This window comes from Rhamphochromis longiceps, linkage group LG7 (assembly GCF_057381845.1).
Source record: "Rhamphochromis longiceps isolate RC_006_pf linkage group LG7, R_longiceps_female_GT1.1, whole genome shotgun sequence".
Classification (NCBI taxonomy): domain Eukaryota; kingdom Metazoa; phylum Chordata; class Actinopteri; order Cichliformes; family Cichlidae; genus Rhamphochromis; species Rhamphochromis longiceps.
This window is the reverse complement of record NC_140563.1, coordinates 64,048,372-64,072,227: the sequence shown is the minus strand read 5'-3', so window position 1 is coordinate 64,072,227 and position 23,856 is coordinate 64,048,372. Positions and strand designations below refer to the sequence as shown.

General features: G+C 39.8%; 1 protein-coding gene across 1 annotated transcript in view; it reads right to left on the bottom strand.

Moving 5' to 3' along the window:
* The window catches only part of kiaa1549la (KIAA1549-like a), a 120,996-nt gene that overhangs the window by 73,114 nt on the left and 24,026 nt on the right, over positions 1 to 23,856 (bottom strand). The window contains exon 3 of the mRNA XM_085414807.1: positions 279 to 998. Coding sequence (XP_085270933.1) covers positions 279 to 998 — 720 coding nt within the window. The remainder of the gene's footprint in view (positions 1 to 278; positions 999 to 23,856) is intronic.

The window sequence follows — 23,856 nt, the reverse complement described above, 5'->3', positions numbered from 1 at the left end:
AAGCGAAGATGAAGACAGTACACTTCATCTCAGTTATGTTTCCTCAAAATTGCATTGCTCCCTGTTGTACTCGAAGTCTAACCACTACTTACCAAGATAATTAGTGAAAAATACTCATGCTGATGAACACACAATTTCATCAACTCCTTACACTGTTTCTCTTGTTTTTCCTTTTTAGGAAAAAACTATTTTTTAGTCAGCAGTGTCTAGTTATGGTTGCTAACACGTAATCATTGTAAAAATGTGAAACATATTCAAATGGCAGAAATATTACATACCAATGGTGGGGCTACTGTTGCTGTTGGAGTAGTTAGTGTTGACAACAAGCACAGATATATTCTGTGATCCTGCTGTGTGACTGTCTTGTAGTGTACTAGCTGGAGAGGAGGAGGATGTGGAGGAAGAAGGCAAAGAGGATGCTTTTGTCGTAGAGGAGGAGGTGGCTTTGGCCGATGATGAAGAGGAGCTTTTGGTCCAAGCAGCTTTAGACAGCAGCCCTAAAGGTTTTCCAACCACTGGAGCCTGCAGCTCTGCTGTCTCTGCCAGCATGGTTAGGACAGATGAGAAAGCTGCCTGCTCTCTTCTTTCCTCTCCATCTGTCTGTAGCCTCCGCTGCCCCAGCCAGGGAGCTGTGTCCCCAGGCATGCTCGGCAGGTCTTCCCCTTCTGTGTCTACGGGCCTCCATTCTGCTCCGACTTCAGCCCAAGCACCAGTTCCTGTCATAATCCCAGTCTCGGTAAAGACTTTGCCACCTGCTTCAGCACGCACTCCTGCTTCTGTTTCTGTCCAAACTGCTGTTCTGGCTTCAGCAAACACTTTTGCCTCAGGCCAAGCTTCAGACCCAGCATCAGGACCAGTGTGAGGCCCATCCATTGTATCCTTGTTGTTAGCCCCAGCTTTGTCTCCAATCCCAGGGGTGGCCGAGAGGTTGGAAGTCACTGCGGGGTCCAGAAGCAAGTCAGCCTGCCTCATTGACTCATGATGACCTCCCTCAGCTGCTGGAAACAGAGTGATGGAGAAGGAAATGGGGAAAGAAAAAGAAAGAATAGAGTTTAATTAGGAGTTCTGGACAACGGCACAATAGTGAGCAGTCTTTGACTCATCAGTCCCACAAGCTAGACAATTACTTTTATGGTAACACGTTCCCGTCCATGCACAAACACACACTTGTGAGCACACACAGCTGGAATCCTCAGATCATTAGTCCTCATAATGCCATCACAACTTTCCAGATGCCAGGAGATTTTAACTGTTTTGCTCATCACTGGGGAAAAAATAAAAGTTCCTCCCTCACTCTCTGCAAAACACACACACACACACACACACACACACACACACACACACACACACACACACACACACACACACACACACACACACACACACACACACACACACCTTCTCTTTTTTACCCCTCTGTCTCTCACACATTTATCCAAAGGGATTAAAACTGCAACTGTGGAAAATAGTAATAATGTCTAAAGTAGGTCACTTATGTTTTTAGAGGATAAAGCATAGGGAATTAATTTAGATGTTCCAGAGTGCATTAGGACACACACACGCACACACACACGCAAATCCTAATCAGCTGTGATTTCACAGATACTAATCTGATCTGTTAGGTTAGCTGTGCTACGCGTGGCGTTATTATTCCTAGAACATACACAAGCGCTCAGCTCACAAGTCAAATGATGAGAATGATCTGTTTTCCAGGCAAAGTTTGGTGTGGCTTATTTTTAAGTAATCACAGTTTTGTGGCGTCATTTTTCATTTGGTAAACATCAGATGATACGTGGAAATGGAGCAACAAAGATAACATTCAGTCAAAGCATTTAGCTCCGGCCTTTATCTCCATTCTGTAAACTGTCTTCATCTTCTCAACAAAGCCTGAAGGTTTGGCAGAGAAAGGTGATCATCCTGCCTAATACATTCAGGCTCAAAGGCACCTTGCCTTAGTGGAAATGAACAAGGAAGAAATACAAGACTGACCGTCTGATTGGCTTGCTGGACGTCTCAGTGGGTGGTACGGTTTACTGCATTTGCTCATTTGTTGTGAAGTCAAAAGGTTTGGTTTTGGCCTCAATCCAGGTAGATGCTGCATGTTTTTGGAGGTTTTTTTTCTTTTTTTTTTTTTTTTGGTTTCCAGCCAAAAGATTATAAGAGAAGTAAATCTGGATAGATTTTTTTTCAGCACACACTCATTTTAGCCTGTGTGTTAAGTGTGCATGTGTGACGCACACTTCCCACGCTCCCCATGTCTCTAAGGAGGATTGGTTAATTAAAAGACAGTGATTCTGAGCAAGAGAAGCTTTATAGAACTAGCTCTGAGCTTAGCTGCTGTATATCCTCTGGACACCTGCTAGAAAGCCTTTCAACCACTGCACTATTAACTACCACCAATCTGTTCCTCATTAAAGGATGTCATACTATAAATATCATTTAAAGTGGAAGTTAAGCTACTGCAATTTATATTGCAGCTGCTTTATGTTATAGCAAGCTAAGCTCCAATAGCAATCTTTGCTTTTAATTAAGTTTAGTTTCTAATGTCCTTTCTTGTTTCAGTTTATTTATTTATTTATTTTTAATATTTCATTTTAGCTTAGTCTTTTGTGGTAGCTTTATTGTTTTCAGTAAATGGGAGAATTTGAAAAATCCGTACAGGTATTACAATAAAAAAGGAAATTATTAAAAGCAGTGGTGTCTCAGTCTTGTAGACCTCCAAAGTCTGAATGAACATGTCCATCAAAAACTCATCAGGCAAGTTTTGATACAATTTCGATACAAACTAACAATTCAATTCAGTTTTATTTATTCAGCACCAAATCACGACAGCAGTCGTCTCAAGGGGCTTTATATTATACAGTAGATCCTACAATAATAGATACAGAGAAAAATCCAACAATCATATGACCCCCTATGAGCAAGCACTTTGGCGATAGTGGGAAGGAAAAACTCCCTTTTAACAGGAAGAAACCTCCAGCAGAACCAGGCTCAGGGAGGGGCGTGGCCATCTGCTGCGACCGGTTGGGCTGAGAGAAGGAAGACAGGATAAAAGACACGCTGATACTTAAACAACGGATATTTCTGCTCTGATTTTTATTCTATTTTAATCTGTTTTATAGGTTTAAAAAATCGTTTGAGTTCCTTTAAATTTGTATTTTAACTAAAATGTTTTTTTTGTTTGTTTTTTTTACATCTAGCTTTAGCTATTAGTTTCGTTTTAGTTAACTATAATAACCTTGAGAGGAATGTGATTAGTAAATCTACCCTAAAAGTTGACATTTGGCACATAGTTCTTGATAATGTTTAAAAGTAAAAGTGGTACAGAGCATATTAATTTACTGTAATTTGTACAAACACAAGTACACAATACTTATTGAGGAGTGTTTTCTTTCCATAGTCAACTTTTTGTTTCTTTAAGTATCTAACAGGAATCTGTTTATTTGAATGGATGAATGAATGGTCATGGAATGAATGAATGATGGACGGTGTCGAGGATGGAAGGCCTTTACCATATGCATAACTGTTAGCAGTGATTTGAGTGTTTTCTCCGCCAACAGTTGGCCACCTGCTCAGGCTGAGAGCAACATATGCGACTCTACCATCAGACCTCTGACAAAACACTAGGATAGAAGAACCTCTACTGAGAACAAATATGGACAGGATGGATGGATAGATGGTAGGTGGATGGCGGAACAGAAAATATGGATTAAAGATGGATAAATGTAGATCTGTCCAGACATGATATGCTTTCTCTATTTGGAAAAGACACACTGAGCATGTCCATGTGAGAACATTCGGCTTTTAGCAGATTATGAGAATCATCACATGAAAACGATGCACAAAGCAGGCCGTTTAGGTCGTACTATGTATTGACGATAGCGAGTTTCCAGCTGGCATTGTTTCTGCTGATGTCCCACTGCATCTCTGCAGATGCCAACACAAAACCTGTAAAACCTTGCCAGGTCACTGCAAGCTTTCTGACCACTTCGGCTTGCTATTTTCAGGTGCCTGTGATAATATCCGGGTATAATCTCTTTGGTCAGGGCTTTGCCTTCCTCACTCCTGTATTCCATGCTCAAAGCTTCCGGCCAACAAAAGTTGATCCATGCTGCCGCTCTGACTGAGCAGGACAGGTGGTTAGGAAGTGTGAGAACAGAACTGAGCCAATTGGTCATCAACATGGAGAGAAAAACTGAGGAGGGGGAGTGTGGCAGCTCAGTCTGCCAACCAGCCAACTGGTGGCTGGTTTTCATTCAGGTAATTATCACACATGCTGGATTAAAAAAAATCTAAATGTCTTGATCTCCACCTCAGAGCTGCAGGCAAGATTTGTCTATGTGACTAAACTACATAGTACATCTGCAGTACCACCCTGCAGTACAGAAGAGTGTCACATTATGTGCACTAATGAAGACACTGCAGTTTCAACTCATTAGGCCAAATAAAATAGCATTGTTAGTAACAGGCAGAGCGTTTTTCACATACACAATGCAATCAGTGGATGCGCTCACAATGCCGGGACCTTCAGCAAAAGATGTCATCATGTCACGTTCAGCCTGGTGTTCTATAAAGACATTAAATTCATTTATCAACAACGATTGCACAAAAGCTGCTCAGGATGGTTACAAGTCTTATCTCAAAGTGAGGCACACTGAGCACTGCTGTGAGGGACAATTTTCCATTTCACTTTCACAAATTAAAATATTTACTTGAAACTTTGTTGTAATTATCAAAGTTTCCAAGGAATGAATCACTGGTGATCTAGTGTATATTTTAGTTGGTCTACCTGAGCTAATACTAATGTATTTAATGTAATTAAAAACTAGCTTGCAAATTGCATCTTTATCTCTTAAATTAGCAGTGGTGAAAGGCTAAATGTTAACATGTTACCATTTTTATTGCAAAATTTTAAGAATTGGTTGTCATGACCTTTACCCTTGCGGTTATAGCTTCTTCTTTTTTTGTTTAGTCTATTTTATTTTAATCTGGTATTCCCAGCATGTACAGTTGTGCATTTACATATCTAGCTAACACAGAGCAAAAACAGCATTTAAATGACCTGAATTTTTACTTTAAGTGTTTAGTGAACTCTATCATATAAATGCATTTAATGAAAATCATCCGTCTTTACCTTACTTACTGTTGTTCCAGACTGGGTAGTTACTGTAGGGTACATTATTTTAGCTCGTTCGCTGGAAATCAAGCTTGGACTGAATAATATGGTCTATTTATTTTGTTAACAGCTTATCCACTTATCCCAGCTGTCAAAGGGTAAGAGGCAGGGTACACACTGGACAGTTTGCCAGAGAATTACAGGTATATGCTGAATACGCAAAACAAATTTGCAACTGCCCTCAGAGCATGTGTATGTACAACTGATTCAGCTGAATTTAATCCAGATCATTGGCAGGGGTATTTTTACATTCATTTGTTGTCTAAAGCTTCAAAGCTCACCAGTTGGTGGTGATTTTTCAGTTAAGGTAATTTCTAAAATGTAAGACAAATAGAGGTCACACTCACAACCAACATGCTAAGGGGCCAAATTCACTAATATGTGTGCAAAAGTGTTTGTCATTTGCAAACAAAACGAGTGTGCATGTTGTTCTTAAAGTTTTGTTTAGGATAATGAAACAGATTTATTCTGGACTGCCTTCTGCGGTCCTTCATTCTGCTGGAGGTTTCTTCCTGCTAAAAGGAAATTCTTCCTTCTCACCGTCACAATGTGCTTGTTCATAGGGGGTTATTTGATTGTTGAACACTCTAGGATCTTTACCTTACAGTAAAAAGTGCCTTGAGGCAACTTTTTTTTCCTCGTTTGGCACTATATGAATTACTATTTGTACAATGCATGTGTGTTTACATTTTGATCATTTGCACATACACAAACCGTTGGGAGTTGCACATTTCTGTGCAGAGTAAGAACAACTTCATGGGACAAAATTGAATTTTTTTGTGGACTGGTGTTTAAAGCATTTGCATGGTTTAAGCACCTATCTACATATTTGTCTCTACACAGTGCTGTGAATGAGGTCCAAGGTCTCTGTGTAAAGCGAGACTGTGAGGATCATGGAAAAAATTTTTCTCAATGCTATTGTTTTTCCTTTTAAAAAATAAAGTGTTTGACTTGCTACCAGGACTCCCACTCTAACCACAAAGCACTCATGTACTCGATGTGGTACGAGACTCAGTGGGCGTAATGGTAGTCTCAAGCCAATAAATTCTATCCAACACAGTGAGGCCGTCCAACAGGATGGACATGTAACCATTTCCTGGGACTATTCAGGACATCCATCTGTCTGTGTGGAGGCAAGAACAGAAAGCAGTTTGGATAGATTGTTGGAAAAAAAAATAGATATTTAGAAAAAATTAAATCAGTCAGTGATAATAAAAAGAGGCGTACTAATCAAATCGTACTCAAAAGGTGGCTTTTATGTTAATATTTGAGTTGCTGTCTTTAGTTTAATTCTTTAGTGATGTCTGCCAGCATATTAGTATGACCAGGACTGTTGCTTTGACAGGATCTGACAGCACTGAAGCAACCCAGACACTCCATCTGTTTGTGTGAGAAACAGCCCAAAATTTCCACAAGGATGCAAAAAATGCTCATGTGATATAATGCAATTATTTAGGTTCTTGAGCGTTTAAAACAATCTGTCTCTCATAATGTGTATGTGCAAAACAAAAGTAATGCAGCAGCAGTTCTGAGAAGTTTATTATTCTCTGAAGGGGAGAAAGCAGCATTTGGAAAGTGTGCCGTGTTCTCAGTAATAGTGCTAAGAGCTGCCAAAGTGTAAGAAAACTGCCTGACAACAACAACTACCCATTGTGTGAGCTGAGTGCAGCACAATATCACACCGACTAAAGAGTGTGATAACAGGGAAGTAGGCCTACTTTTCTCAGGATTTATAGTTAAATTAATGTAAATATGTACTGTTTGTGTTTTTTTCCTCATTTACACCTTTAAGCCAAACCAAATTGTGGAAACCTCCAGAATACAGCTGATCATTAAACATTTGATTTGATGTGGCGATCCTATGCAAGGAACCATTTAAGGCATCCAAGTTCGCAGACAATTTTCTGCACATCTGCAACCTACTTTGCAACCCAGCATCACGTCAGCTCCAGTTAGCATCGGATCTGTTGCCACTGCCTCACTGCTCTTTCCAACTCTGGTTGTCTATTTCTGGCTGAACTGAAACAGCAGTTACATGCACACACAGTACAGTGATGGATTTAATGCACACAATAAAAAATTGTGGCTAATGGTGAAGCTTTTTGGTTTCTGAAAGTTGCATCACTAAACAGTTAGAAGAGGACACGCATATCCACACGCATATCCACACACACACACACACACACACACACACACACACACACACACACACACACACACACACACACACACACACACACACACAATGCAGCTTATCAGTGAGTATTAATGCAACGGCTGCTATTTCAGCTGTTGTCAATATCTGAATGGGTTACATTTATTCAGTTCTATTTTCATAGGGGAATGGACTTGCTACACATATATAGTTGCACTGTAGTAGTGGCATCCATGTCCATGTGATCAATTCTAAAAATCAGGAGATTTGTGCACACAAGACAAATAAGAGGAAACTGTGCCTGTAGCTTAGACATTTTTCCCTTTTATATTTGTTTCATAAATATTCTAAATTCATACATTATTAGTGCTGCCTACTATCCTTGCCCAAACAGTAGTATGGGCTATAACATAAATATCTCTATGTTTTTATGAAAAGCTGTAAGCAGTAAATATGCTGAAACCTTCTACATATAATACAATTCTTGTTTTCCTCAACTTATCACTTGCTTTCTGCTTGCAACTTGTGTAACGCCATGAGCTAGCTGCTTTGGACTCGCCAAGGCTGCAAGCCTGCCATTGGAGAATATGAGATTAAGTTTAAATTGATGTTTGATCACTGCTGAAATATCCTACACTAATAAACTTCACACAGAAAGTGAAAAATAGCACTATCGAAACTATCGAAAAACACAAGCACCGGCTCATTTAATCCCGCAGCACTCCAGACATATTTTACAGTCCTTGTGCCAGCATTCATTAATCTTTTCCCAGTAAGATTGCACTTCATTTCCAAATGAGGGCCAAGAGCTGTCAATCAGCAACACGAGGAATAAAATCTCAGAGAGATGCTCAAAGCCTGAACAATAATTCCACTTGTTTTTCTATTGCTTTTTATTTTTTGTAGCATTACTCATGATTACGATTATTTTATGTCCTCGGCATCCTCTCCACCAGTAAACTCTAAATGAAAATGCAAACCTTATATAACGTATATTACATATGGATTGGAACTACACGCTCTAATTCCTACACCCCCCTGTGTTCAGCTCCATGCAGTCTCACTTACAGCTAGTTTAAATTAGGAGATCCAGCCTATTTCAGTTTCATTCAGATGTTTGTTTGGTCTCACTTCATTTTTTCTTTCTTGCTCTTTGCTGTTATACGAATAAAAATAACATGACTTCTGAAGTGGCATGCAAAAAGACTACGTGCAAACATAATTGTGTTTATAAATGCAATATATCTGTAAATATGGGGCCCAAGTTTGGTTAGTTAGCCAGCAGCAGAGCAGAATCAGGGTATGAAAGCTTTATAGCCCACTTCCACTCAAGGCTATCTGCTCTGGAACATCACTTAATGTTGTGGACCCTCCATGTGAACATCAAACGGACTGAAAATGAGTAGGGACAGGGTTTAGGGGCCAGACTGGAACTGGCCAATATTCCACTTCAAAAGCCAAGAAAGTGTGATCACTTGGATTGTAGCTACAGACACTGACAGTCGGAGAGGTGCTTGGTTATTGGGGCATATTAATATGTGAAAAAGTAGAAAAACAACAACATAAAGTTTGGAGCCAAAGTGGAAATCAGTACATGCAAATAGACGGGGCTCCAGTATTTGTCCAAATAATCATCTTATTATTATTATTATTATTATTATTATTATTATTATTATTATTATTATTATAAACTTTATAAAGCACACTTAAAAACCAAGGGTATGCCAAGGTGCTTAACAAGTAAAATAGAGTATAGGAGGAGGATAATAGAAATAGGACCAAAGCAAGTACTAAATATGCAAGCAGATAACTGTCACTAATACATAGGAAAGCAACAGGTACAGAGCAAACAAGAATTTAAATGAGCATAAAAGTGCATGATATAAAATCATAAAAGAAATATTAACTAGAGGGAAAGGCAAGATTGAATAAGTGGGTTTTTAATCGTGATTTGAACAGTGCAATGGAATCAGATGCGCGGAGGTCGAGAGGAAGGGTGTTCCACAGTACCGGGGCAGCCAGAGCAAACGCACGGTCACCCCGGGACTTCAGTCGAGATCTGGGTTGGGTCAGAAGTAGTTGAGTGGCAGATCTGAGTGTTCTAGCAGGAGTATGTGGTTTGAGAAGTTCACTAAGATAACTTGGCGCTAATTTATTAATAGTTTTGAAAGTAAGAAGTAATATTTTAAATTGAATACGGTACTTTATGGGCAGCCAATGCAGGCTAGCTAGGACAGGGGTAATATGGCAAAATTTCCTGGTACCAGTTAAAAGGCGGGCTGCTGCATTTTGGACTGTTTGCAGTCTAAGAAGAAGAGAAGAGGGAAGACCATAGTACAAGGAGTTACAATAATCATTATCATTATTAGGCCTACTTCCATAATTGTTTATATATATACTTATATTTGCTGTGTGTGTGTGTGTGTGTGTGTGTGTGTGTGTGTGTGTGTGTGTGTGTGTGTGTGTGTGTGTGTGTGTGTGTGTGTGTGTGTGTAGTCTTATGATGAAAGAGCACAGAAAGTCACAAAATGTCAAGCTGAAATGTCATTTCCTCACAGCTGTTAAAGTCAAACATTTTGGGTGTTTGGGTCAGTTCAGACCGGTCAATACAAAAGAATTACCCTGTCAAGTTTCTCTGTGTCAGATGGTTTGAACTGAGAGGTAAAATGAAAGAAAAACGAAGGAATAACTTTTGTCACCTCTGCTTTCAGAACGATTTTTGAATCGTCCGTGTTCAGTTTCTGTATGAGAACACATTCAGCCTAACATGGCTTTGATAACCTGATATCCTCTAAATCAAAGACAAAGAGAAAACAACATGGAAGAAAAATTTTTTATGTTAATCTGCAGAGATTCCATCTTATACATTCACGCATTAAAAGAAACTTACTAGACTTCCTTTTGCTACAAGACGTCAACCTTGCACTTCAAAACAGCGCAACAGAGTGATACCAAAGTCAGTCGTTAGATGAAAAGAAGCAAAGCAGGAGCCCAAACCTATTTGAGGTAACAGTAAATCAACAGCCTCGTTCAGCTTGACAACAAGCTTGGGCTTCCTCTGCTGCTGGGTCTCCACAGCAACCACAGGGATGCTGTCACCGGGGTAACCATTAGAACGGATAAAGAAAGACACAGAGCGTTCTGGTTATTTGTGACGTCTGAGACGTCTGTTGTGTATCACCTTGAACGGCAGCTGTAACAATAAGAATGAGCGATAAGGAAGTATGATGTTATCACAACAAACACAATAACATATTTAACGCAACAACTTCACAAGTGAACAGAGCACAAAATGAACTCTTGTTTCGTAAACACAGAAAATTACACTGATAAGGAATTCATGCACCGCAAATATCTGCTGATAAATGAAGGCAAAAGCGAGCATGTTTGTGATGTTCGGCATTCTTTTTTTTTGCTTGACAGACAGCCTCTAGCTTCTAGTCTGAGTTACACTATGTGATCAGTCACCCACAATGTTTTACAGAAATGAAATCGAGTCCCACCTGCGTGTCACAGTGGTGCCCTGCAGTTTCACGGCTTGGCGTAAGAGGCAACATTAGACATTATTTTTGTTGGCAGGATGAAAATGCATATGAGGGCTTATCGTACTGTGCCAACAGTTTACAGATAAAAAGAACCTTGAATTATCTATAATACAATTATGATCACTGGGGAATTACATGCACTAGTTGGCTGCATGAACAGACCCCTCAACAGAGAAAATAATATGGCTGCTTTGTTTGAAGTTATTTACTATTTATTAGTTCTGATTGAAAATCAGACTAATCGGATGACATGTGGATTAAATTTAGACCTCCAGCGGTTTGGCTGGTGTTTGATGTGAGAGGCCTGTGGGCTTGTCTCCCTGCTGTGTGGCCTATATTAAAATACCTAACCCACCATATAGGAAGCCATTACAAACTTGATATTATTAGACATTACTGATGTGAAATATGCAGTAGCATTGGTATATCTCTGCCAAGTGATATTTAAAGCCAGAGCTGGATGGATGATTTTGTACTTCTGGACATCAAATATGATTTGAAAGAGATCTGCAATGTGACTAAAAGAAAAAAAGAGGGTGTTTAAAGGAGATTAATGTGTAAATTGTGGTAGGATGCTGACAAATTTAGTGTGTGTGTGTGTGTGTGTGTGTGTGTGTGTGTGTGTGTGTGTGTGTGTGTGTGTGTGTGTGTGTGTGTGTGTGTGTGTGTGTGTGTGTGTGTTTTAAAGAATGGTTTACAAAGATATATATTTTTTGGTGTTTTGATGTTGTCATTTATCGGTTTCTTTATTGTTTTTTTGAGGGTCGGGTACTTTACAGAAAAGAATATAGGTGCTCTTGCCGCCTCAGCCTGTATGTACTACACTAAGAAATAGAAAAACTGAATTATGCTATATTTTCACACAGTGTTTTTACAAAAAAAAATGTAGATAAAATAAAAAAAATATTAAAAAGGATAAGCCTGGAAAAATGCTATATAAAGGAAGAAAGGCTGGAGATAGCCTCAGCCCCATAAAACACAGGAAGACTCGACTGGTTTTACAACTGTGTATTTTGCTAAGTTAATGTGCTGCTTTAATAATTTTGAGGTGTGTCAGACAATATCAGTCATATTTGTTCAGCAGAAACCTCGAAATAAAGAAAAATGTTTGTAGCAGGGGGAAAAAAACAAATAGGAATCTATATTTTTTGTCCTCTTAAAAACACATACTGTCTTACTTTCTGTACACTGAGGACCAAATTTAAAGCTATTTTGCAGAACTGATTAGTTTTGCACACTTTGATTTTTTGCTCATAACCTGGTCTGGCGCCTGCTGGGTCTGCAGCTTAAATTACCTCTGCAATGTTTTCTAGTAAGAACTGAACCACCATCATTACTAATATGAAGTTGCAAATCCTGTTGCATGGACACGCTTCTGGTTTCAGAGCACAGCTGAATGGGGAGAATGTGGAGGTCACTGCATCTTTCTATCCCTGCATTGGCCTCTATTTCCATATTCTCTTGGCATATTTGGTAATCCGTGCCCGCTTTTGACTGATCCAATCATATCTAAAGGATTTCATGTGGAAATATGCTGCATTACTGAAGATAAAGGCGCTTTAAGTTCCGTTTCACTGTGGGGTTTAGCACATATTTGATTGGACAAATTGTTCTTCTGCGGTGAAGAGGATCAACAATACAACAACACACAACAGACGGACTACACCACATCAACTCGTATCAAATTGGATTTCTGGGTTCAAAGGTTCAAAGTGCTTTGGAGATACAGTTAAAATGTTACACAAACTCAAATGTGCTAAAATCATAGCAACACATAATCCATAGCACAGTCACCCATAACCATTGATTGCATTTATCACATTATGCAATATCACAGTTTTGATGTAGTCTTAGCCTTGGAAAATTAGCGCAGGTTTAAAGATATTTGGGGGGCTCTCTATATGCTGGTGCATACATGCACGCAGGATCTCTTTCATGTAGACATTCCCGTGTGCTCGAACAAGGTGTCCTGTGGAATTTGTACCATATGCAAATCAACAACATTTGACACCCTAAAGTGAGAATCAATCACCTCGTCACATCCTCAAAAACTACTAAAAGTCCTCTCTCCAGCATGTCCTGGGTCTGTCCCGGGACCTCCTCCCGGTGGGACATGCCCGGAACAACTCTTCCTGGAGGCGCCCAGGAGGAATCCTTGACAGATGCCCGAACCACCTGAACTGGCTCCTTTGGATGTGGAGGAGCAGCGGCTCCACTCTGAGCCCCTCCAAGATGGCTGAACTTCTCACCCTGTCTCACCACAACGGACCGGTACAGTGTCTCCATCACTGCAGCCGTCTGTCAATCTCCCGTTCCCTCCTGTCACTCGCGAAGAAGATCCCAAGATACTCCATTTGGGGCAGGAACTTGTCCCTGACCCGGAGTGGGCACTTCACTCTTTTCCGACTACCAAAAGTCATTAAAGATAACGTTGCAAGAAAGGGTGACTAGATGTCCTGATTTTGCTACACAGTAAGTGTTTTTATCAAACACATTACAAAAAGGATGTAAGCATCAGGATGACAAGAGCCAAAAAAGGTCAAAAGTGAAAGAGGTGTCAGAAGGAATGCAGGAAGAAAGTCAAAGTGCAGTTTTGCAGTTTTACTTAAGGTAACGACATGCTGTTGTTGGTCAGTGTAAATACAAGTGTAAAACAGCTCATGGCGAGTCATTACTGCACGGTATTCAAGAAATGTCAGAAACTTGGCAGAAAAGTATTCTTAACGTTGCTTTGTAGATCGTTAGAAGATGCCAGGTGACTAACAGGAAGCAAAATAATCCAGGGCACTCAGTTGGGAAATCTAATTGCTTGATTCATATTGTAGCTGCCTGGCAGACTGCCTCTGTGTTGCTTTGCTTCTCATCAGGAATTTGGCATTGTCTTGCAATATTTAGGCTGTCTGGCTGCTACCTACACCTACTGCTTCCCTCCATGGGAATTGTTATTAGCCTGTTAGAATGAATGGATTGTTCACAGAAGGAGCCTCAATCTCAAAGAAACTGGTACTTTTATTTTTAACTTGCGTTTAATAATAAATTCACACTCATACCTGAAGAAAGACATCCACACATTTATTTTCCCGAGGCTCGGCTATCGCAGCTACCTCCTCTCTGGCATAAATGAAAAATGTCTTTCTCAGCTCAAATAGTTCAGATTTCACAGCTCAGATTCTCACTTTTGCACAGCATGTGTCGATCCCCAGACTACAAGCAGAAGTTTTGACCCTTTATTAGCCCGCCTCAGATGCTCGGGTGAGTCCCTTCTGGCTATGCCAAAGTCCAAACTAAAAGCTAACGATGCTTTTTGTAAGGCTTGACTTTGGAACAACTTGCCTGGAGAGATACAACTCTAAGGATCAGTAAGTTTCTTTAAATCACTTCTTAGAAGACATTTTTATAGTCTTGCTATACACAGACATGTATTTAAGTGTTTTTATCTGTATCCACAGTAAAGATATTATTATAATTATACCAATTATTCTTAGTATTACCAGCAAAAATGCACAAGGGGGTTTTACCAGGCCTTCAGTACTTGTTTGCTTTTACTCATGTATGAAAACACAGACATTAATCACATTATTCCTTTCCTTTAACTACAGCATTGTGTACAGTGAGATGGCAAAATTAATTAAAAATAAACACACATTTATTGTTCTTTTTTACAATATTCTAAAAATTACAGGCTCATTACTTTTTGATGAACATTGACACGTAATGTCAACAATGTACACGTAATACAGATGTAATGTCACCCTTGGCTTTCAGATCAGCTACTACACGTAGTAATTTGTCCGAATTTTAGTTTTATAAAAAGAATTTCTAAAGCTTATGTAGCAAATTTCATCGAGATTCCATCCATTCTCTGACGCTTATACTTTTCAGGGTTGCGAGGGGGCTGGAACCTAACCCTAAGTCTTAGGGTGAGAGGCAGGGTACACCCTGGACAGGTTGCCAGTCTTAGGCAGGCAACCAGTCGCACTCACATTCTTATGGACAATTTAGAGTTTCCAATTAACCTATCCCCACTAACTGCATGTCTTCGGACTGTGGGAGGAAGCCAGAGTACCTGGAGTGAGTCCATACAAACAGGGGGAGAACATGCAAACTCCACACAGAAAGACCACAGCCTGATGCTGGAACTGAACTCAGGACCTTCTTGCTGTGAGACAATAGTGCTAACCACCATTATTACGTGTCTGTGAGTTGCACCTATACAGCCTGCTCACTGATCCTGCTCACCTTAGCTGATAATGTAGCACTCCACAATCTCATCTATGCTGGTGTGAAAAAAAACAACAACAACAAAGCAGTGACCAAAATATTAAAGACAAGATCTGAAAAACAAGTGTCCACAACCATCGCAGCTATACCCATGCAATCTGTGATCTAAAGCAGTGGTTCCCAAACATTTTTTGCTAGGCCCCCTTTGTTTTACAAGAAAAATGGGGCCAGAATTGACCCGATAAAGACCCAGCAATCTGGAGAGGATTGGATTGTGAAGCAAGGCACACATTTTAGACTTTTAACTGTTTTTTTGTAAGTTCCACAGTTCCTTCACAGCCATTCATACGACACAAGTTAAAGAGATGTACATAAGCCATTAAATGACAGAACATTCCTGTTTTTTTTCCACTTACATCGACTATTCAAATGTATGATTTTTACAGTGGGTTAAAAAAAATTAAAATGAATATCAAATAAATAAAACAAATGAATAAATCATGAATAAACAACAAATTAACAACAATTTTTCACTTAAAACTATGGGCCAGTCAGCACAACAAGCTAAACAAACTTTTACTGTAAATTTCCATATTTATTTCTTACAGTTTAAGCCCAAAGCACTTATTTTTTTACATTAAAAATATATTTTCTATATTAAAATATCTGACCTAAAGCCAAACTAGTTGTTTCACCAAACTGAGCAAGTGTATGTGTGAAAAATTCAGCTTGTCATTTCTTAAAGTTCATGTTGAAGTCTCACTGTAAAACTCATTCTCTGGAAATTGATTTTGCTGTCTGCTCGGGTGACATCACTTCACTGCAACACTTAAGTGCACGCACAGCAATGTTAGAGTCTGATGGCCCGCAGTTTTTCATTCTCAGCGACACATTGAATTTTAAGGAACTAATTGCATCACTGTGAGAAAGAACAAACTTTATTCAATTATGTCAGCCTAGAGGGATGTAAGATATATCGCCATCAGTAAAACATTAGAGCACATTTTTTTACCCTTCAGCTTGTATTATGTTGTGTATTAACACATCTGCTCGATCATGAGAAATGATGCGCACCACTAAACTAAACTAAGAACCAAAGTAGCTGTAAGCAACCTAAATGTCTGTAAACACAAGCGCTCAGTCTCACACATCTTTAGAGTCAGGGAGAGGTTGGGTGAGGAAGGCAATAAGTATGCACTCATGCAATAATTAAGAAACAACCACACTTGGAAGGCAGCATGGCGCCTCATCTGTGCTGCTCTGTCGCAGAGTCCCTTGTGACTGGCTTACGCAGTCATGTGATTAGCTCTGGGGCTCTCAGTAGGTCAGTCAGTCTGGCATAAACAGAACTTGGGAGACATCCTGGGCTGCTGCATTGTGCATGTGCACACACAGGCTTTAACTCAAGTGTACACACACACACACACACACACACACACACACACACACACACACACACACACACACACACACACACACACACACACACACACACACCAGGAGACATGTTATTCTGAGACACACAGGAAGAGTCAAGCACTCACAAGCACTAAAATTTTCAGTGGCAAAAGTAGAGGCACTATTCATACACCAATATAGCCAGACACATACATAAAACATCACTCTTTCTTCCTTCCTGTTCACAACACAAACCAACTGTGCTCATAGACAACCATGGCACCGACAAGCTTAAAGCAGGCTTCAATAAGTGTGATAACTCGAAAATACTTTTTTTCGGTATTTGGATTACATTAAAATCTTTCAGACTACAGGAATAAAAATGCACGTGACAAAGATCACGAAGCACATCAACATGCTAATGAGAACTACCATGAAAACATGAAAGTCAGGAAGGTTGGCTTGAGCGTATTTCAAAGTAACATCAGTCTCCAGCAGAGAGAGGAGATGAGGTTGTATGCAGAAACAGGTTCTGCATACATTCCTAAACAGTTGGCAGCACCAACAGCTAAAGCTAACGCTGTAGCTGTGTGTGACAAGGACCCATCTGGCCCCAGTTTTTGCTTTGTGTTTTTTCAGCTGCTATGCTGTAACCATCATGTCTGATGACCACCTGAAATACTTCCCCAAGATAGACTGACAGCATGTCACAGATGAGACAGAAAAGCAAAATATTTGAGAGTTTTTTTGTTTGTTTTTCTCATTCTGGGTTTAAGTTCTGGTTTATTATAGCATGCTCCACTGCAGATGTTGCATTTATCTTATCATTAACCTCCTAAGACCCGAACTCTTTCATGGCATGCATTTTTATCTTCTCTTTGCTATTTGGGCTGATTGGGACCTGATGAATGTAAAACCAAAGACTTATCTTTTCACCTGATTTTGCTCTACAAGGGCCTGATATCCACACACACGAGGACATTCATTTTAAATTTCGATAGAAAATTGGCAGTATAATCTCCTCATAAGTGGATATCAATTCAGTATGGTCTAGACAACCCAAATTATGATGTCCACATGTATTTGGATGCCAGGTCCTAGGAGGTTAAGGGGAAATGAACTGTCTGTCTCTGTCTTCATGTTTCTGTAATTTGTGGTCTTTTTATTTTTATTTTGAATGTTAGTTTTCCTCTTACCCACTGCCTGATTAGAGCCACTTATTTTTAATTAGCTGTCTGTGCATTTACAGACCTCCCTTTTCGGTTTTGTCAGTAATAAAACCCCAAGTTTTCACTATTTGCTACATTAGTTTGAGCATAAAGGCTGTTACAAACCAAACACACTGCGATTTTGCAGCAAATTCAACCATTAACAGATGCTCTGTGAAAAAAAGTTGACTGCAAGCAATGACGAGCTGGTCCTGATGTTTCTAAACAAGACAATTAAGAAACTTCTCGGTCCATCCAGTTCCCACGAAAAGGCAACAGCAGTGAAAGTTTCCATGTTTGATCCAGGAGCTGAAACTGCGTTATGGCCGCTTTCGTCCATATTTCAGGATGTCAGTGGCAGAGTTTGGACCTGTTACAGCTGCCGTCATGGGCTGGGGTTCTGAAATGTAAATTTGAGTGTGCAGGTGCGCCTACAGGAGAGGTGGATCCCGAAGATGGTGTGCTCGGATTGGACGATGACCTGGAGGCGGAGTATATGACAGCACGGTTGACGACGGCAATCCATCCATCCTCGTTTTTACCCCAACCAGCTGGGGCTGCAACATGCCCTGTGTTGTTTTGTGAATCCAGGAGGAAGTAGGGGTGGATCGCCTTTTCAATTGGTCACAGTTTTCTCATGTTGTGTTAGTCAGGGAGGTAAGTGATTGTTGTTTGGTTATGTTTCTTTTGGAGCAGTCGCTCCTCTGAGTTAGTTTCCTTTTGTTTGTTATTTTGGTGTGGGTCCGCCCTGAAGCCTGAGCATCTCCTGTGAATTCCATTTTGTTCCGTTCCTGTACATAAACCACTTCCTATTTTTAACTTATGGTGTGATGTGCTGCTTGGGGTCGAACGGGGGGTGGATCATCCCTCTTGTTGCGGGTGTCGGGTCACCCCTAGATGGTCCGTAACAGACTACATCTGAGAATGCAGAGAAATCCTTTCAGAGAGCCGGAAGAGTATCTGTGTGCCTAAAGTAAGACAGGATTATTTCACTATTTCCATCTCACTGTGCACACAGTACCGGTGTGCGTTTTGAGCAACAAGCCTAGTCTTTGCTAAATGCAGTGATCTGATTGGTTAGATTTGGTTATTCTGAATTCAAAAAAATCGAGATTGGGTTGAAAGAATAAATTATATAAAATAAATTATAAAAGAAAAAAAAAAAAAAGACTTGTTTGCCAAACTGGCCTCTTGGTACTCCCACAGCTGCTGGTTCTCAGCAGGACATTAAACATGCACGATTCAGTCAAGTCGGGCTGCAAAATTCACTAAATACCTGCAGAAAACTGAGCATTTACTCTGTCTGATACAGCAGCTGAAAAGTTTTTCCTGCACTTAAAGTTATCTGAGCTCACTGACTTGTTCTGGAGCATTTCATTTGCATGTGACGGTGCTTGAGATTGTGATTTTTTTAACAAAGCGAGACCCTCTGGGACTGTGTGCCAACCCCAACCAAGAGGGCTAAAGCTTATTTTCACCAGGTGACAAAAGTAGAGATCAATAGGCTTTTAGCATTGTACATTTCTACAGGTATTTGTTCCTACAGCAGAATCATTGTCACCACAGTGAAGCGCTCAATCACTTTCAAAAGCTGACTTTGCTGTCGGCTTTGTCGTACTGCTTAAATAGGCTACTGAAGAAAGGAGAAAGGAACTTTCAGGATTTGTACAAATTATTGTAATTTATTTGTGCTCTATATAATTAGCTTAGCTGTATATAAAACAAAACGTGACGTAAAAGATGAGGTAAGATCAACTGAAGAAATAGCAGCTGATTCAAGACGGACACTGAATTACAACTTTCTTCCTTCACTGACTCCTTTATGCTGAAGCTGACCTAAATAGTGTATGGAATATGACACAGTCCCAATCTCCACACCCGCAGACTTTGAAGCACCTTCCCGCTAAGTCCCACTGTCAAATCCTCAAGTGCATGTGGACTCCATCGCACACATTTTGAGCCCCTTATGCACAGTTAACATAAGTCTGCCAACATTCTGCAGACATTGATGGAATTACCCAGTGTGCAGTGTTGTGACATTTAATGTGGAAATGTTTTTTAACACATAAAGAGGTTCATACAGACATTTAAGCCACCGACATCATTAAATTATACCGCAAACTACCCAGCGCTACCCTTCACATGTGGTCACATCCAGTTTTAAAGAAAACCAAAACAGTGACGATCATAATGTCAGACTTAAAGCTTCAAATCAGCCGACGCTAATGTCTCAGAGCAAAGTTAGTGGCGAGCTTGATGACATATTGTGTTTAGCAGTTGTTGGAAATCAAAACTGAGCTTAAAACAGACCGAATGTTGCACTCAAATTCTTCATGCATTACAATAAGTTCCTATTCTGTGTAAAGATTGAGTAGCATTCAATATTCTCAGGTTGGGTATATGTGGATAGCTTGTGTAGTATGAAGTCATTTCTACTGCCAAATATATTACTACGACCTTTATGTTTAGTCAGTGGAGAGTGGGCATAAAGCTAAATCCATCCTATTCTGGACACTTAAAGGTCTAGGCTTATTTATTGTAGTTGTTTTTGGTCAATATTTCATTATAAAGCTGAATTTTTCCATTTTCACATCTACAGACAAAAACCCCCACAAACTTTTACTTGTTGCTATTCATTGGTTTCTGGAGACAGGCATTACCACCATCTCAGGCATGCAGAGAGGCCCACAAATCACTGTCTACCAGTGTGATCGTCTTTGTTTATGGTAATCCTGGACACAGTGGGGGGCCTTCACACTTGCATTGAGCATATTCGGATTTTGAAGAACCAAAAGAAAACATTGCATCCTATTCAAATGTGATTCTGACCATGAAGCAGGGAGATTATAGCACTGTGATTCTGGACACAAGCCCCGAGAAGGCCAGGGCAAATTTTAAAAAGCGGAACACATTTGACTTTATAAGCACCATATCAGAGTACACCTGATATTTTCAGCACAATTAAAGAATGGATTCAAGATCATTTTCTTATTTACCCATATTCAGTTTCAGGTGTGGATTTTAAGAGAATTTCTATGGAACAAGCCAATCCCACACATACCAAATACGCTATAACCCCCTTAAAAGATGAGACCTTGGTTATCTCACTGCATGTCAATCAGGGAATCATGGGGACGCTGTCATTCAGGTTTACTACTAACAAGAAGGTTGCTGGTGGAACCCAGGCTCCTTCAGTCTGCGTTTCCTTAGCAAGATAAAAAGACCCCAAATATGTCCCTACTGCAATGTTAATTTGTTATAGAATAATTCATAGAAGACGTAAATGTCTGTTTACTACCAAATAAGTCACATTTAAAAAATTTTTACATAATTTTTTATCAAGACTATTTAAAATAAAAACAAGAAATGAATTAACATAAAAATAAAACAGAATTTAATAATATAACTAAGAAAATAGTGCATTTTTGATTCATTGGTATGAATGCTGTTATTACAACCATGAAAAATCAGTGGTTTCATTTAATTTTTTTCCCCATTTTGCAACCGATTGCAAGTAGTAGAAGACCTGGGTTGTGATTTTAAAGCAACCATTTCATAGACAAAGTTTGCAAGTTCACTGCCCTTGGTTGCAATAATTTTGATGTTGCCATGGTTCCCAGCTACTAGACTTAAAGTCAGAGGAAAAAATGCATCAGGGAAAGCTAAATCAGATAAATTCTTTAGTTGTTAAGGTGTGGAAAAAGGAAGAGGTGGTGTTTGAAATCACTCATGCATGCAGCATAAGAGCAAATAGGTTCTTGTTTGTTTTGCAGGATTTTACAACCAAAAGATGGAAAACATGCCATCGGCCAATGGAGATAAGAATACTGCTGCTCACCGAAGATCAGCTCCTGCTTGTGTCAGGTTACCCATACTCGTTACTCACACTGGGAATAAACGCAGAATCCGCGCCACCACATGCACAAACGCACAGAAACAAGGCTGGTTGATCCGCCAAAGCTTCCCACTGTTATTATTCCAATATTTTTTCATCATAAGAGACAGGTTCATTTTAAATTTCATGTTCTCACAGTTAAAAAGCTCTCGTGTTTTACAATACCGTACTGCGGCATCAAGGAAATGTTGCTCATATTGCCTTAGAATAGAAAATGGGAGCAGCAGAGGTCAATTGATTCTTTGTTATCCAGTGTGCTCTAAACCACTCCATAAATTCATGTTTCTATTTGACATGTGGGAATGCTGCACTGCACTGTATGTATCAGAGACACAGAAAGAAAAAAAAAGCTAAAAGGGATTCGGAAATTATTTTTTCGATATTTTCAGAAAAAACACTTTGGCACCAGAAATGATCAAACATGGTAAAATCCATCTTTACAATACAGTGTCCCACCGAGTCCAGTTGTGTAAGAATAAACCAGAAACATTGTCCTACACCGATTCTTTGCTTCGGTGCTGCACTTTAAACAATTAAGGATTATGGTTTTAGTAAGCTGAGCACCTTCCTGTCTTTGACAAGATGCATCCAATGAAATTCCCCCACAGAAACAAACACAAACACACACACACACACACACACACACACACACACACACACACACACACACACACACACACACACACACACACACACACACACACACACACTCTTTGAACTCCAAAGCCATTAGCTTATGTGAAGTGACACACAAGGGGACAAAAAGTATTACATCATCTGCCTAAGTCCATTTACCCTTTCACAAACACACACAGAGCTACGCAAACAGTGACAGAAACAATAACACACCCAAAGCTGAACCACAGACAAGCGCACAGAAACCCTGATGTCACCGCACGACACACAAACAAGCTGTGACACACACCGCTGCAGACAAACTTGGAAAATAGGTCCACTGAGTCCCGACAGGGGTGCAGATAGAAGAGTCCGAACATACCCAAATTACACACACACACACACACACACACACACACACACACACACACACACACACACACACACACACACACAGACGCCAGTTCAGATCCCATCTCTCGCTTCATTTCCCGCAGCCAACCTGCTGCTGCTGAGGCCTCGCTGGCGTGACAGCAAGTCTGTGATGACGGATCACCGTGGAAACGTGCATATGAGTGCGCGTTTGTGTAGTGGGAGTGTGTATAAGATGGATAGATGTCTTCACCTTGTCGCAGAAACACTAAAGATACAAATTTTTCTTGCTTTTTGAAGAGATTAAATCAACCTCAACTCAAAAGGAAGGAGTTTTAATAAATCAAAAGTCTGTGCAAAAATTTATGGTCCCTTTTAAAACAAACAGGGAGCCAATAAAATGCCAGGACAGATATGAGGCGCACATTTGGATCTAGCCAACGATCTCGCAGTAGAACTGTAAAGCATGTGAAGCCAATCTACTGCTGGGTAACAATAAATCTGTCAGGCAACAAGGCATTGCAGACAAATTTATCTCAGCAGGCCATGATTTAGATTTTTTTAATGGATTAAAGAAAATGCAACTTAACAACCAAAGTGTAAACAGCCATAATTAAAGCAGAAGGCTAGAGCTGCGTGAAAAGGTCTTAGAAATGTAACTTGGTTTAGAGCACGGGGGAGAATTTTTAATGAGCACATTTTTTGACACCAGAATAAAATAACTGGTTTAAAAGCAGAGCACCAAAATAAGCATTAACTAAGAAGAAAAGAGAAGTCCAGTGCATCATGGGTCAGCCCCATGACGTCTGTGGATCCTCTGAAGTTGTATTTTTAGGCAGCAGGACAAATACCGTGGGGTCAGAGAAGCAACTGTAGACCATTTCAAAACATAATCTCACTTGATATCACAACTTTAGGCATAGATCTTGCTAACTAAGCTAGTCAATAATGCAAGCGTTAGCTAATGGCAGCTAGTGTACCTTGTTGTGTATATATGTTCATATTGAGTTTAAAAAAAAAAAAAAAATGAAAGCGCTAAAATGCCAAACTATCATTGTGACTATGTCCATCTAATGTATATGGTTTTAACAAAAGATGATCTACAGTTTGCACAGATTCACCAAAATTAGATGCAGACAAGTGTTTTTAATTTTTTGCAGCAACATTCAGATTGTAGGCACTCAGACGAGCTCCACAGTCATCCGATCTCAATCCAATAGAGCAACTTTGGTATGTGGTGGAATAGAAAATTTGCATCATGGACGAGCAGT